Source organism: Rissa tridactyla, chromosome 20 (genome assembly GCF_028500815.1).
Source record: "Rissa tridactyla isolate bRisTri1 chromosome 20, bRisTri1.patW.cur.20221130, whole genome shotgun sequence".
Taxonomy (NCBI): domain Eukaryota; kingdom Metazoa; phylum Chordata; class Aves; order Charadriiformes; family Laridae; genus Rissa; species Rissa tridactyla.
The window spans coordinates 5,994,422-6,009,196 of record NC_071485.1 but is presented as its reverse complement, the minus strand read 5'-3'; the positions used below and the strand labels follow the sequence as shown (position 1 = coordinate 6,009,196).

The 14,775-nt window shown below is 56.7% G+C and overlaps 1 protein-coding gene and 1 long non-coding RNA gene across 3 annotated transcripts; one reads left to right on the top strand and one right to left on the bottom strand.

Moving 5' to 3' along the window:
- Positions 1 to 50: 50 nt before the first annotated feature.
- On the bottom strand, positions 51 to 6,662 carry LOC128919618 (uncharacterized). Its single transcript, XR_008469917.1, has 3 exons — positions 6,552 to 6,662; positions 5,446 to 5,708; positions 51 to 5,349 (listed from the first exon to the last, which is right to left on the bottom strand). It is a non-coding gene; the product is annotated as an uncharacterized LOC128919618 (long non-coding RNA).
- Positions 6,565 to 14,596, top strand: LOC128919617 (tumor necrosis factor receptor superfamily member 10B-like). 2 transcript variants are annotated; one of them, XM_054224994.1, is made up of 9 exons: positions 6,565 to 6,770; positions 10,978 to 11,110; positions 11,380 to 11,508; positions 11,982 to 12,096; positions 12,182 to 12,273; positions 12,384 to 12,473; positions 12,588 to 12,628; positions 13,064 to 13,175; positions 13,302 to 14,596. In XM_054224994.1, the coding sequence occupies exons 1-9, from the start codon at positions 6,699 to 6,701 to the stop codon at positions 13,592 to 13,594; spliced, it is 1,077 nt and encodes a 358-aa protein (XP_054080969.1). In that variant the 5' UTR covers positions 6,565 to 6,698; the 3' UTR covers positions 13,595 to 14,596. The 2 variants fall into 2 exon arrangements, with proteins under 2 accessions (XP_054080969.1, XP_054080968.1); XM_054224993.1 differs by lacking the exon at positions 6,565 to 6,770 and adding an exon at positions 8,269 to 8,722.
- Positions 14,597 to 14,775: the final 179 nt, after the last annotated feature.

Here is a 14,775-nt window from a genome sequence, read left to right as displayed (position 1 = left end):
CCTTTGTGTGGGCCGCGCCGCTCCCCCCCCCCCCCGCCGCGCCCGCCGTGGTATGGCCCGTGCGCCTGCGCACTGCGCGCCGCCGCTTTCCCGCCAGGCACGACGGCCGGGTGGGGCGGGCGAGGCCGGCGGGGTGTGGGGGAGGCCGCCCTCAGCCTCCCTTCCCGCCGAAAAACAGACACACACCCGCAACACCCCGTGGCCTGACATCACGTGGAGATGTCGTTGGGGGTGATGTCATCGTGGGTGATGTCATTCTGCAGAGTGTTCCTGTGAGTTCCTCCCCTCTTGCTGGAGTCGGGCCTGGAGGCCCGGGCCGCTGTGGGCCTGCCCTGAGGGGGGGCCTTGCCGTGGGCTTTGCCCCCTGTGCCCTCCAAACGCAAGCAGCAGCAGAGGCGAGTAGGCAGCAGGCGAAAACACCCAAGAGGAGCAACTTTTCACGCTTTGAACCATAAGGCAAGGGGCTGCTTTGCCTCCAGGGTCTGTCTCGACTTCGAATGTAAAGGGACTAAGTTAAACTAAGCCATTGTCAGTTTTATTTGTGTTTGATCACTTTATTCGTGTCGCTGCTGTGGCCCAGCAAGGTGCAGAGCCCCACACAGGCTGTCAGTGGGCGTGCAGCACACACTGGGCACACACCGAAGTGATGGTTCAGCTCAGACATGGCTGCAAACGGCTGCGACTGGAGATGGCCTGTCCTCCCGGTGACCTGCAGCACCGCACCACACCTTCCTAGTGACAGTCACCCCGGGAACAGTGTGCACGGCCGTTTGCACGGGCAGGGTTGTGCAGTCCTGGATGGCAGAGGGTTCGCTGTGCAGACCCCGCGGACCGCCCAGGACTGAGCCAGCGGCACCGTGGTGGGGAGCGGGATTCTCCCAGTGCCGGCTCTTCAGACTGCCGTAGGCAGAAGATATGAAGAGTGACAAACTGCATAGCTAAAGCACCTGCCTGACATCGCACGAGTGCACACTGAGAGCAGCCCCGCTAGACACACGTACCGCACCGGGGCTGCCCCAGCCTGGCCTTGCCGGGGCAGCTGAGGGCTGTGGCAGCAGCACAGCTTCACAGGGACTCGTGCCTCAGCAAACATCCACAGATGTTGGCTTTCCTGTCCTTTTGCAGCTGTTTTTTCTTTTTTTCCTTCATGTGGCATCATCATTGCCATTTTCCCCTGTTTCCTAAGGGCAACGGCCTTGCATCCGGATGCAGGAGAGGAGTGAGAGAGAAGAGTTTCTCCGTGCAGAGTGTGATGTTTTCAGAGCAAAACTCAATGCTACTAAAAAATGGGGGAGGCAAACTCTGTCGCTTAAGCAGAGCTGCCAAGTTCTGGGTACCTCTGTATCACTGCATTCGCCATATGTGATATATCTTGTTTCTTGCAGAGCAGGGGGGAATCGAGCCGCGTCTGGGACCTCAGCTCTGGAGTGGCCTGTCCCTCATGGGCACACTCAGGGGTTAATCAGCCTTTGTGCTTGGACTTTCCCAGTTTCTCAGATGTGTTTGGCTTCCCTGAGAGGCACAGGGGGAAGGATTGCTTTGGTCGGTGTGCCGGTGCTGCAGGCTCTGACTCAGACAGTGGTGTGCCGTCATCAGCTTAACCCTGTCGCCGCTGGGATGCAGGAGTCACCCTCTGCCTGCAGGGTTTCTCCAGAAATCAGGGAGAAGTCAGCTGGCCCTCAGAGACACAGGGCATGGAGCTTGTTTTACCTTGTGTTTTTATTAGGAGGATTTTCCAAGGCTGCTGAGCTGTGCCAGAGCCTGTTTGGGCTGCGGTGAGCTCATGCAAGGCTGCTCAAAACCGCGGGCGGCTGGTGATTTCATTTTCATTGAGATTATTTCACATTCATCGTCAGAGTTGGTCCTTAACGCAGCCCTGCTGACTCGCAGTGTGTTGGTGAGCAAAAGGCATTGACACTGGTAAATAAAAGCCAGCAATGGTCCATTCAGAGGGTTTGGTAACACCGCCTTGGCTCTCTTCCCCTGGCCAGACCTAGATGCTGCGGGGAAGGCAGCAGGTCCCAGAGCAGCCTTTAAGCACCCCCCAAACCATGTTTTAAATCAGGAGATGACTCAGCAGAGGCAAGAGCCTATTTTTATCTTCTTCCAAGCTTTCTGTGTCAAGCTGAAATTTTATATTAATCCTTTCAGTGCTAGCCTCAAAATAATGTCACCTTCTAACTGTGAAGCCATTCATACCCCAGGACCTGCCATCTCCAGGAACCCTTCTGCCAAAAACCAGCCCGGCTCTTCCCTGCCAAGGAGGGCACATTTTGGTCACGGTCAGTAAAGTAAATACTGCATGCAGGACGCCGAACGGCAGCATCTGAGCAAGAGTCTTGTTCAAAGGAGCCGCACGGGGCTGTGTTTATACACCTGAGAAAATCGGCCTTGAACCTCCGGTGCCGGAGGCTGTCAGAGTGGGGCGTCACATGTTCGGCAATAAAAAGAGCCAAGTGATGATCTGATCCCACTCCCGCAGGATCCTGCCACACGAGAAACTTCCTCCTGGAAATTCAGCTGTGGAAAAAACTGTGATACAAGATAGAAATTAAAAATATATATTGGCCGAAGAACGTATCCATGTGCTTTGAGACATTTGGGGAAAAGATCCAAGGCATCCTCAGCGTGTAACCTCCAAAGCCAATTTTGAATTTGCTTTTGTAGCTGCGTGAGGAGATATAACAACAGCAGCTCGGTCCCTTCACAGAGTCTCAGGGTTTATGTGTGGCAGGGGATGAGACTGGTCCCGCTGGGCAGCAGTTTGGCAGGAGCAGCTCTGCTCTGTGGAGGAGTTGGGCTGCAGGAGCCGGCAGCTGCAGGGCAGCTGCAGGCTTTTCTGGGAGTTTGTAACATCCTAGCTTCACCCCACAGGGATTTAACCTGGAATGAGTCTCTCCAAGGTTGAACAGAAAGATGGATTTTATGCAATATTGATCATTTTGAACCACAGACCTGCCGTGCCAGAGGTTTCTGCTCCAGTTTCTGCTCCAGTTTCGAAGCTGGCAGGTACCTTGGTTTGCATTCAGAGCCTGGGATGCAGCTCACAGTCTGCAACACCCTCACCCCTCTCCTGCGTCCCAGAGCTCCTTTTAAGTCCTGGTTCAAGGGGAGGGAAGGGAGGAGGGAACGGAAAAGGCTAGATCTTAGTTCAGACTCTACATTTCCTGTTTAAAGTTTCCCCCTGCTTTTGGGAGCCAGGTTGGCAGAGGAAGGGGAAGAGTTTAACCCTTCTCGCCGCCCTGCGTACACAGAGGTGGGGAAGCTGCATCAGGAAAGTTGAAGGGATGAGGAAGTCCAGCCACGTGCCCTGAGCATCTCCCGAACCCCAACGATAAGGCAGGCAAAGGGAGTGAAGACAGAAGTCTGAGCATCCCTCTGCCACAGAGGGGAAACTGAGGCACCAAGGGCTGGGGTGGCTTGCCCAGGCTTGCACAAGGAAGGGGCTGCAGTGCAGCGGGGAATTGAGCTCCGTTCTCATGAAGTTCACAGCCTGGACTGTCCGCAAGACCTTTTCCTCCCTCTTTTAAAGAGGAACCTGGCATTTATGAGACAAATCATTTGTTTATCTGGAGCGGGGGGAGATCAAAATTATCGGGTGGCTTCAGTTCCCACCCAGGCACAAAAACAGACGAGAGGCAATGAAAAGCTGAATGCTGATGTTCAGAAATAACATATATATAGGCACGTACCCCGTCACCTCCCCGGGGTGTGCTGAGGATCACAGTTAAAAGCAAAATGCTCTGGAAGGGGAGATTAGAGCCTCCTTCACCCCTCCGCAATCTCTTTTAAAGACAGACAGTGAGCAAACAGATGCTGCGTTAGACAGGACAGGAATATTCCAAGGGTCTGAACTGTCGAGCGCTGTGGAGGCAGCCAGCTCGGGCGAGGTTAACCACTAACCGTGGCCGATAAGACGAGGCTTCCCCAGCCACCGGCCGTTTATTATGGCTGTCCTCTGCGGGCACTGTGGGCTCACATCTCCCTTCTCCCTGCGGCAGGGGAGCAGGAGGCGAGCCACGGTCGTGCTCAAACCCTTGCACTCCTTTTATTTCCCAGTTGCGACAGAGCTGAGGAAGCAGAGGGGGAATTTAGTGTCCCAAACCCGTGGTGGGTCCCCTTTTCTTCTTAATGTGCTTAATTTCCCCCCGATGTTTCTGTTGCAGGGGAGCCTCCCCGGCTCTTGGGGGGCTCCTGGTTGAGAGGGAGGTGTGGGGATGAGCAGGCTGCCGGCGATAAGGAGTGGGTGCCTGTCCGGAGGCCTGTCCCTGGGTGATAAACAAACACTCTCTCTCGCCTGTGACCAGCGCCTACCCTGCAAATCAGCCTTAAATGGAAACAGTCGGCATGCCAGCATGGCCCCGGGTGGAAATTCTTGCTTGGCGGGTGAATGACGTATCTGCGAGGACTGGGACGGGTCGGGGAGTGGGAGAGGCGAGCATCGCCCACCTCCCTCGGTAGCTTCAATACCCACCGGCCGGACACTAAGCCGGCTTTGTTTGGAGCTGTGTAAAAATATTATCTCTGTGGTTTGTGAGCGCAGATAACTGCTAGTCCAGTTTCATAAATGGGGAGATTGAGACGGACGGAGAAGGCACTGCGAGTTCCTAACAACTGTTTGGCAGGAGGAGGATGAGGTTTTGGGGTCCGGATGATGAGGGTTGGCCTCCCGCTGCTGGGATGTGTCCGAGGGTCCAGTATATATATGGACCAAACTGGGAGGCTCCACTTCTGTGTCCCACGTCCAGCCTTCTCCCGTCTGAGTTCATGCACGACAGTTCCCTCAAGAGCATCAGGTTGGCTGATGGCTCCTTCCCCGTCCCACGGACTGTGCACAGAATATGCAAATGCAGAGAGGCTGTGGACCAGCATTTCTTACGAACTAACTGAAAAAATTAATTATTCTCCAAGGACCCAAATGACTTCAGCTGAAGTCAGTGGTATCCAGAGCACAGAACACATGGTTTTGGTTAAACAAAAGGCCCTGCATACTTTTGGGGCTTGTAATAGAAGTACCCACCCAGGAAACAAGCAGGAATTCTTTAAATCACACTTCAATTTAATTATTTTCCGCACCGACGGGCCCTTGCTTCTGCAAGGAAAAAAACAGGTTTCCATTGCTCAGCACGGCTGGGCACACAAATGCCGCTCTACCGTGAGGGTGCTCACCAAAGGGAAGATGCCTCCCAAATATCCACATCTTGAGTGGCTTCGCTACAGCTCTGCTGATGCCCCTTGGCCCCGGGGAGCCTCGCTGCCTTCCTCCGCGTCCTGGGGCTGATGATGATGCTAGTGAGCTGGTCAGCAGCCCCGGTGGCACGCAGATTTTCAATGCACTGAGCCCTTTCCCTGGTGAGCAGTTTTGGTTTTTTGGGGTTTTTTTACCTTTTTTTTTTTTTCCCTGCAGCCCCATCTGAGCCCTGCCACCTAACATCAAGTTCTCACCTGCGGTTGCCTCTGCCTTGGGCAGGGTTAGAAAAAAAATCAGGCGCTCACGAGTTATTCAGCCGCAGCCTCCGGTGAGTCACGGCATTTCTGAGGAAGGGAGGGAGGGAGCCAGCTCGAATCCCGCTAACATGCACCAGGATTAGTTAGCTCGGAGTTCAGGGCTAGGAAAAGATTAACAGATCACCACGTCTCTGCTTCGGTGTGGTTTTGTCAGGGTAATTTTTCTTACGCGCTGTCCACATAACCTGCCTGCAGAAGAGCTGGTTGAGAAACGACAGAAGGTCAAAGGTTTATAACTTTTTTAGTCTTTTTTTTTTCCCTTTTCAGCTCAAATTCCCCCCCATTAAAAAAACAAAAACAAAAAAACCCCAAAACAACCAAAAAAGACCCCAACCCTCAACCCCGAGGTGGAATTTCCCCACTTTTCAGCTCAGAGGCGAAAAGATGAAAGACTGTTTTGTAAGACAGGCGAGTGTTTCGGCAGAGCGGAGCCTTTGCACCTTGCATGGCTGTGACCCCCTCGGAGCACCGGTGGTGGCCGCGATTTCTCACCAGGGCATATTTGTGTAACCCACTTTTCCCTGGAAACCCAAAACCTGTGGCTTTGCTCGCTTGAGGCGGCTGCTGCGTGATGGGGAAAGAATGCAAGAACACCCCGGGAGAAGCATTCCTGCCGGCTCCTGTCTCATTTGGGAGCTTCGAAACCGGTTTTGGCACAGAGGAAATCAGTCAAAAAAGGGAAAATAAAACACGCTAAAAAAGAAAAGTGTTTGTGAGAGGCGAGTTCAGCTGTTACCAAACCCCACACTGAAACCCTGGTGTGGTTTCTCGGTGGTGACAGGACCACGAGGAGGTTTGGCGGAGAAGCCTGCCCTGGGCCAGCCCTCCTTGTCGTCATCATAGTGCTGGTCGCCCTAATCCTAGTCCTGGTCGCCCTAGTCCTGGTCCTGGTCCTGGTCCTGGTCGCCCTAGTCTTAGTCGTCCTAATCCTGGTCCTAGTCGTCCTGTCGTCGGTCTGGTCCTCCCTCCTCCGTCCCCTCCTCCTCCTCCTCTTCCTCCTCCGCCCCCCCCCGATATAAGCGCGTCCGCTCCGCCTCCCATACATTGCACCAGTCGCCGAGTTGGGTGTCGGACGTCCCGTCGTGACAAAGCCGTGCCGGGGCCTGTCCCGAGCCGGGCCTGCTGCCGTGCTCGCCCCCGAGCCGTGCCCGCTGCCCCTCCGCTCCGCTCCGCTCCCCACCCCGCGCAAGATGCGCCGGGCGCTGGGCTGCGCGCCCCGACGGCTCTGCCTCCGGCCGCTGCTGCTGCTGCTGGTGGTCATGGTACGGGGGGACGGGAGCTGGCCGTGGGGACACGGGGGGGTGCTTGGGGGGGGGGTCCGGGACGGCCGTCGGTGCTGCCCGGTGTTGCCGCGGCATGCCCGGGCTTGCCGCGCCGTCGAGGGGCATGGGCCGCCGGGCCGGGAAAAGGTCCTGCGGGGAGGGGGGGGGGGGGGGGGGTAAGGTGGGGAGGGGGCAGCGGGGGTGTTTCGGGGCTGCCCTGGGCTGGGGGTGCGGGTTCAGGCGGGGGGGGGGGGGGGCTCTGTGAATGGGGGGAGCCCCTGGGTGTAGGGGAGCCGGGGGGCTGGGGGCTTACGTAGGGTAGAGCAGGGGAGTGTGGGGAGTCCCTTTTACCAGCGGTTGCGGGGGGGGGGGAATAGGGGGGTAGGGGCTCATGTGAGTCCGAGGCTATGAGGGAGGGGAATCTGGGGGGGCTCATATGGATCAGAGGCTATGGCGGGTAAGCTGGGGGGGCTGATATGCGTCAGAGGCTATGAGGGGGAAACTGGGGGGACTCATGTGGGTCAGAAGCTATTGGAGGGGAGCTGGGGGGGCAGATATGGGTCGGACGCTATGGGGGCGAAGCTGGGGCTGTGGTGAGGCTCACCTGCTCCAGGGGCCATTGGGGGGGGCTCCAGGGGTTACGGGGGGACTCACTTGATCTGGGGGCTATGGGAAGAGCAGGGGCTATGGGGGCTCACCTGCTCCAGGGGATGGGGGGGGTGGTTGAGGCTGTAGGATGTCTCAGATGGTGCAGGGGCTATGGGGAGAGCTGAGGTTATGGGGCAGGCTCACCTGGGCAGGTGGGGGCCGGGGGGTTTCACGTGGGCAGAACCCATGGGAGGGGGGGCTCACTTGGGCAGGTTTGCAGGGTGCAGGGGGGTTGAAATATGTGGGGCTGAGGCTATGGGGCAGGGCGGGAATGGCGGCGTGGAAGTGGAGTGAGATGGGTGATCTTCTCAGCCCTCCTGGGTGTGGGGCAGCGGGCAAGTGCGCAAGCGCTTGCCGCCCGGTGGCTCATGAGGGCCATGGGGCTAGGAGGTGACGTGTGGCTGGAGGTTTGCCCTATGGCACTGCCTGTGTCCAAGGGGATTTCCGCTCCCTTGGCTTCCAAGTCTTGTTTGCCAGTCGGGGTCGGGATCTCGTGGCAACGCCAAGACTGCGCGGGATGTTGGAAAGCATGGGGCTGGGATGCGGGCAGCTCTGGGCTGCCTGTTGCAGGAATGCCGCCTCTCCGGCTTGCCCAAAGGATGCCCAAACCTTGAGGTTTTCTGACAAAAAAAAAAAAAAAAGCCACCTGCGCCTATCACATTTCCTCATGGATTGGGCGTTGCTAGAGAGCTCGGAAATACCTAAAGTCTTGTCTCACCTGAAGGCAGTGGGATCCTGCCCTGGGTTTCTCCCCGGAGGATCCTGCCCTGGGTTTCTCCCCAGAGGATCCTGCCCTGGGTTTCTCCCGGGGGATCCTGCCCTGCAGTCCCTGCCGCCACGAGGGAGCCGTGGCCCTGGGACACGTGGTGGCTGCTCCCGCGCTGGAATCGCTGTTGCTGAGACCAGCGCTGCCCGTAACAGGTTTTCAGAGTCGGCTCCTCATCCAGCTCCTTCCCTATATTGCTTATGAGAGTTTATTTAGACTTTCCTGATGAAGTCAAGCCTAACTATATGCATCACGCTCTTAACAGCCTCTTGCTTTAACTTTTTTTTTTTTTTTTCCTTTTTAATGAAAGAAAAGGGGAGGGGGCCCGATCAGGACTGATGTTGCCTCACGTGATAATCGTACCACACCGCGGGTGCAGTTCCTTCCTCTGCTCGCCAATGCCTGTTGCATCATGCCTGGACCTGGGCCATGGCTCCTGCTGGATTTGCAGGAGCTCAAATTCCATCTTGGGGGGGGAGGGGGGGTGGAAACCCCCGCGTTTGTCAGACCTGTGCCCTCGGAGCCAGCGGTACGTCAGGTGTCTGCCTGGCATCTTTTATCCCTGGTCCGTAACACCGTTTGCTAAGAGCTTTTCTTGCTACAACCAAGAATCCTGCAGGGATGTTCGTTGCTGGTCAGGAGTTCGGTGAGGGATCCACCTTCTGCTGCAGGGTCCAACTTGGGATAACTTCAGGAGAAAAACAAACTGGGGAGATGGAAGGAGGGAAAGATGCTTCCCAGAGCTTTTTTTTTTTTTTTCTTCCCAGACCTGATCATCCGAAGGCTTTTAGCTGAGGAGGGTATTGGGGATTCCTGTGCCTGGGGATTCCTCTGCCTCGAGGCAACGTTGCTTTCTTGGGATGTTTACCGTGGGTGAAAACTGCTCCTGAATAATAGCATTGCGTCTCGCCCACGCCTCCCAGCCTGGTTTCTCCTTGTGTTTTGCAAGAGTGATGGGTTAGTCCGGGTTGGCAGCCCTCGCCTGCCAAGGGCTCTGCGGTGGGGGGGTGGACCTGAACTGCGCTTGCTGGGGAAGGTGGTGGGGACCGATAACCTTATCGCGCACTTGGGCGAGCTCTGCCGAGTCGCTGTTTCATGAAAAGCAATGAAATCCTGCGCCTAAGGGGCCTTTCCAAACAGCGGATAATGCTACCCTGTTGCTGTGATCACCTTCGTGACCTGTCAGAGTTTGAATGGGGAAGAAAGGACTTTTTTTTTATCCCCCACCCCGTCCCCCCAGGGACAGTGAGGCGATGGGACAGGTTGCCCGGTCTCAGTCCTTGAAGATTTTTCAAGACCAGAGTGGGTAAAGGTGCTTGTGGCTGGGGGGTAAAAGCAAAACTTTTCTCTTAAGCTGGATAAAAAAGCACTTTATAAACTTACAATCGCGTCCAGCTGGAGAAAGCAGGAGTGGGAGATGCGGAGCCAGATGCCGGTGGAGGGACGTGGATTTGGTTCCTCCAAGCCAGGGTCTGGAGATGGTCCCGTTCCCGGGCTGGACGGGGCTTGGGGGGGGTCTGTGCCTCTCCGTGTCCGTGTGTCTGTCCAGGCGAAGCTGTGTGCTAGGGGCTGTGGAGGCGGGGAAATTGCCCTCTCCATGGCCTGGCCGGTGTTGTTTGTGGGTCTGCGTCACGCTCTGCGGCCCCATTTTGGCAGTCACGCCCTTCGGCACAGGTTTTCGCACTCACACCCTTCCTTGTACAAGCGCGGGAAGTGTCCGGGGAGGATAAGGGGGGAATCGGCTGTCTCAGGGGACAGTGGGACAGCTTGCGCCTCTATTGTTTCAGTTTCTCAAGGCATCTTGGGGGGAATCGGCTGTCTCAGGGGACAGCGGGACAGCTCGCGCCTCTATTGTTTCAGCTTTTCAAGGCAGCTTCTGACTCACAGTAGAAATATTTGCTTTAAGAGGCAGGTTTCAAGCTCGGCGTATGGGAGTGGAAGGGGAACGTGCCTCTGCCAGACTGTCACTGCCCGGCATGGCCGGGCATCGTCCTTCCATCTCAGGCAGGGCTGGAGTAGGGACAGGTCTATATCCCTTTATATCCACGGAGCTGCTGTGCTGGTTGAGATGCCGAGGGCACTGTTCCCCTCGGGTACATGGGGGTACCCAAATGCCCCCCAAAACCCCGACGGGGCGAGTGGCCGTTCCCGTCGAGCATCGTCCCCCCGCAGCTGGGGCGACCCAGCAGGTACAGAAAGAGCTGAGCCAGCAGAAAGGTGCACGGTGAACTGGCGGAAATGGGGCCGTTGGCTTCCCGATCTGCAGTAAGATAACGGGGATAATGTGGAAACGCGGGAGGCCGTGCTGTCCCCTGGGAGCCCGGAGCAGCCCGGGTGTTTCTTGTGGGCACAGGAGCCACGTACCAGCCTTGACACGGGGCCGATTTCCTCCCCACAAACGCCCTCCCTGTTCCTCTTCCCTACCCTTCCATTTTCTTCGGTGCTGTTGGTTCACAAGCTCAGAAATTGGGGAAGGAAAGGGGGGCTGATGTTATCCTAAGGAAGCGTTAGCGAGCCTTTGCCTTGCTGATAACCTGGCACCTGGGAATCCCTCTGCAAACCTCCTCCTTATGCTTTGCCCAGGAAATAACCACCCTGGGAGGAGGAAAAGGCCCTTCACCTGCATCAAGGGGAGGTTTGGCCACCAGGTCCAGCGGCTCCAAGCCATCCCAGATCTCCTCTCCTGCTTTGCTTGAGTGCACCGGGCAGAGCAGCTCTTGCCTTTCTCTTTCTTCCCTTGCCCTGTGGACTTGGGGTGGGTTTTAACCCAGGTTTTTCTCTGGTTTTTAACAGGAGGCTGCTTTGGAAACTGATGCAGCAGCATTGGATAGGAGGGACAAGGTGGATCCCTTGGACGCAAGCAGGGGAGGAGAAGACTTTTACCAAGTCCAGGATGGCAACCACTATTGCAAGAAGTGCTCTGCGGGTAAGATGGTCTCAAACGTGGAGCACACCACGTGCAGCCCCGCTGCGTTTCTGCCCTTGCTCCTTGCAGGGAGACAGTGGGTGCTCCAGCTCTCCCCTGCTCCGCTGTCATGAGATCTAAGGACTTATTATGGGAACGTGTTCCTTTTGATCCTACCTAGTTTGTCTCTTGACTGCTTCGACAGCAGAATTAACTCTGCAAAGACATCCCTGTTCTCTGCTGTACGTTCACAGATACACCCTTGCTTTCTCCCCCACCCCTTCTTGCAGGCACCTACGTCGCACAGCACTGCAAAGAGCCAAACGGCTCCAGCGTGTGTTTGCCATGTGAAAAAGATGAATACATCGAATACCCAAATGACTTTTCCAAGTGCCTTGGCTGCCAGAGGTGTAGGGAAGGTATGAGCTGGTGTGGAAGAGGGCGATGCTGGCTGATAGGCTGGGTTCAGCTGACTGGAGACCTCTCTATTTAAGAGCACGGTCACCTGCAGCGTCCCCAAGGAGTGGCGCAGGCTGCGGGGAGCAGGCTGGGTGTAGGAATTGGTGTGGTGGCTTGTGCCAAACCTACGTCTCTGTTCGATGCAGCATCCCTCGTGCAAAGCTTGGACACGAGACTCCATCCAGCAAGGACCAGGGTTCACGGCAGCGTCGTAGGCTGCCGGTGGAGCTTTGATGCGAGCGTTGCTTTTCTCTTGGGCATGGTGAGGTTTGGGGCAGGAAAGGGTAAGGCTGAAACTCTGCATCAGAGAGTGACTTGGTCTTCCCCAGGCTTGCGGGTCAGCTCGGGTCGTTAGCCACGTTAACGAAGGAAGCGGGTGGAGGAGCGTGGCGCGGAGGGGCTGGGGTCGAGCCGTCTCTCCTCTCGCCCGCAGATCAGGTGGAGCTGAGTCCCTGCCGAGCCACCAGCAACACGCAGTGCGCCTGCAAGAGCGGCACCTTCTGCTCGCCGGACCACCCCTGTGAGATGTGCCAGAAATGCCGGCCCCGGTGAGCTGGGTGCTGTGGGGTGTGCCGCCGGGGTCTGTGCTGGGAGCCCCAACCGCTGAACCCGACCCGTCTCCCCCTTTCCTAGGTGTCCCCAGGGCGAAGTGGAGCTGGCTCCCTGCACGCCGCACAGCGACCGCCAGTGTGGTCCCCCCACCGGCACCGTCTCCGGCTTGTCTTGTAAGTGGGGGGCTGCTGGAGGAGGGGGGACGGGCTGCGGGGCGGAGGTGTGAGCCGCTGCCGAGGGGAGCGGGAGCAGCTCCCCACACACCCTGTTTTATCCACTTCAGACAACTTCATCGTGATCATCGTGGTGGCAGCTGTGGTCCTGCCTGTTGTGCTGTTCTGCGTGTGGAAATACCGCAGCTGCTGTTGCCCAGGTGAGCTCCAGGGGACCCCCGCCCCGGCCGGGGGCTCTGCGTGGGTGTGGGCTGGGTGGGAAGAGGGACCTGCCTTGGGGGAAGAGGCATCACAGCACCATTTTCATCTTCCAGGGGGCGGGAGAGACCTGAGCAGGAAGTCCTGCAACGTGGTGGTGAGTTGCTGGGATGGCGGGGGGGTTGGTGGCTGGGGTGAGGTCCCCCCCTCTGCTCCCCACTTGGGCTGCAGCTCCTGGGAGGGCTGGAGGAGCAGGGGGATGAATCCCATCCCTGCAGGGGTGCAGCAGAGCTGGGATAAGCCGAGGAGGGGCTCTGGTAGTGCCCTGTTGTGCGTGGGGTTCTTGCAGCCCCCTCTCCAGTGCCGTTATCGCTTCCCTGGCAGAGGTGCCGGCACATCCAGGGTCGCCGGTGGGGACCCCGGGTAAAAGGGAGGGCTGTGCCATACCGGAGCCCCTTCAAGCTCAAGATGAGCAAGTGAGCCGTGCCCTTGATGGCTGTCACTGCTGTAGATGGCATCCCTGGGGGGCCAGTGTGAGCCCTGCCCCCCCGGGGCCACACAACTCAGCTGGTTTGTGCTTCTCCTGCCGCAGGAATACGTGGTGCAGCGGATGACCAGGTACCAGAGGGGGAGGACAGAGGTGGAGGACAACTTCCAAAATGAGAGGATTCTGGTTCCCGTGCAGGGAGAAGATCCCGTTATCCGTAAGTGTTGGGGCCCAGGGGATGTGCAGGATGCCCTGTGGGATGAGCTTTATGGGCAAAATCCTTTCTGACCCAGCTGTCCGTGCTCTACCCTGTTGTCTAAGATTTTCCCTTCCCCCTTTTTAGTTTTGCGACGCTCTTTTGACTTCTTTGCCCGAGATGTGCCCTACAAGGACTGGAAGAGATACGGCCGAGCCCTTGATCTGCTGGAGAATGATATTGTCCTCGCGGAGTTGAATGACAAGTATTCGCTGGAGCCCTTCTTCCAGATGCTCAACACATGGCATAACAGACAAGGGATGAATGCCTCCGTCAACACGCTGCTGGAGACCCTGCGCCGGATCAATCTCGGAGGAATTGCAAAGGACATCTCCTCCAAGCTGGTCCAGCAAGGATATTTCCAATACGAAGTGAGCTGAGGAGCAGGGCAGGCCCTGCATCTCCCCACTTCAAGCTAAAACCATTAATACCTCTACAAACACTTGAGTTTTACCTTTTTGTCGCTCTCCTGTGGCTCTTCTCTTTTTGAAGCCATCATACAGCTCAGCTGAGCCCAGAGGAGTTGACGAAGCGCAAACCTCACGGTCCTCTCTGCCCAGTGTCGGTGCTTCCTTATGAAATCCAACCTGGTGCCTTGATTTCACTGGGCCAATGCAACGAGCCTCAAAACTATTGCAAGCTGCCTCTGGGACTATCTTGGAAGCACTGGTGCTCTCCAGACACCTTCAGGATCACTGCGGAGAAGGGCTTTTGCAGGATGTAGGCATCCCTGTGGTTTTTAACTGGATCATCCTTTTTTATTGCGGGGGGGAGCGGTTCCTGGCATCATGCAACGGCTTCTGCTTGTAGAACATCTCTGAGCTGGCCAGCAAGCTTTATACTGTATGCTCGGTGGGCAAGCATCGACTGGGGTCTTGGGTTAGTTTCTCAAAGCTGTTGACTGAACTGCATTTTAGCTGATAGCGGTTCTGCTTGCTGTTAGTAACCAGTTTAAAACTGGACTTTGAGGGGAGGGTGAGAAGAATGATTTAGAATCCTCGAATTGTTTAGGTTGGAAAAGACCTTGAAGACCATCAAGTCCAACCGTTAACATGGCACTGCCGAGTCCACCACTAAACCATGTCCCTCAGTGCCACATCTACATGTCTTTTACATCCCTCCAGGGATGGTGGCTCCACCGCTGCCCTGGGCAGCCTGTTCCCATGCTTGACAACCCTTTTGGTGAAGAAGTTTTTCCTAATAACTATCCTAAACCTCCCCTGGCACAACTTGAGGCTGTCTCCTCTAGTCCTAGCACCTGTTATCTGGGAGAAGAGGCCAACCCCACCTCACCACAACCTCTTTTCGGGGAGTTCCAGAGAGCGATTTACTTGCTCTGTGATCACTGGGGTTGTGTAAGAAAAGGGTCAATGCGGGGAGTGAGGGATGGAGAACGTGGGCAGCAAACCCAGTTTGTCAGAAACCTCCTTCTCCATGACCTTCGTCAAGCCAGTTTGTTCCCGTTCCCTTGGCCGTGGGGTGGCTTTGCTGTCCCTGACTGTCTCCAGCCAGCATGGAAAGGTGAATGCACTGAGGTCCGAGCATGACTTTGGGTCCCCAC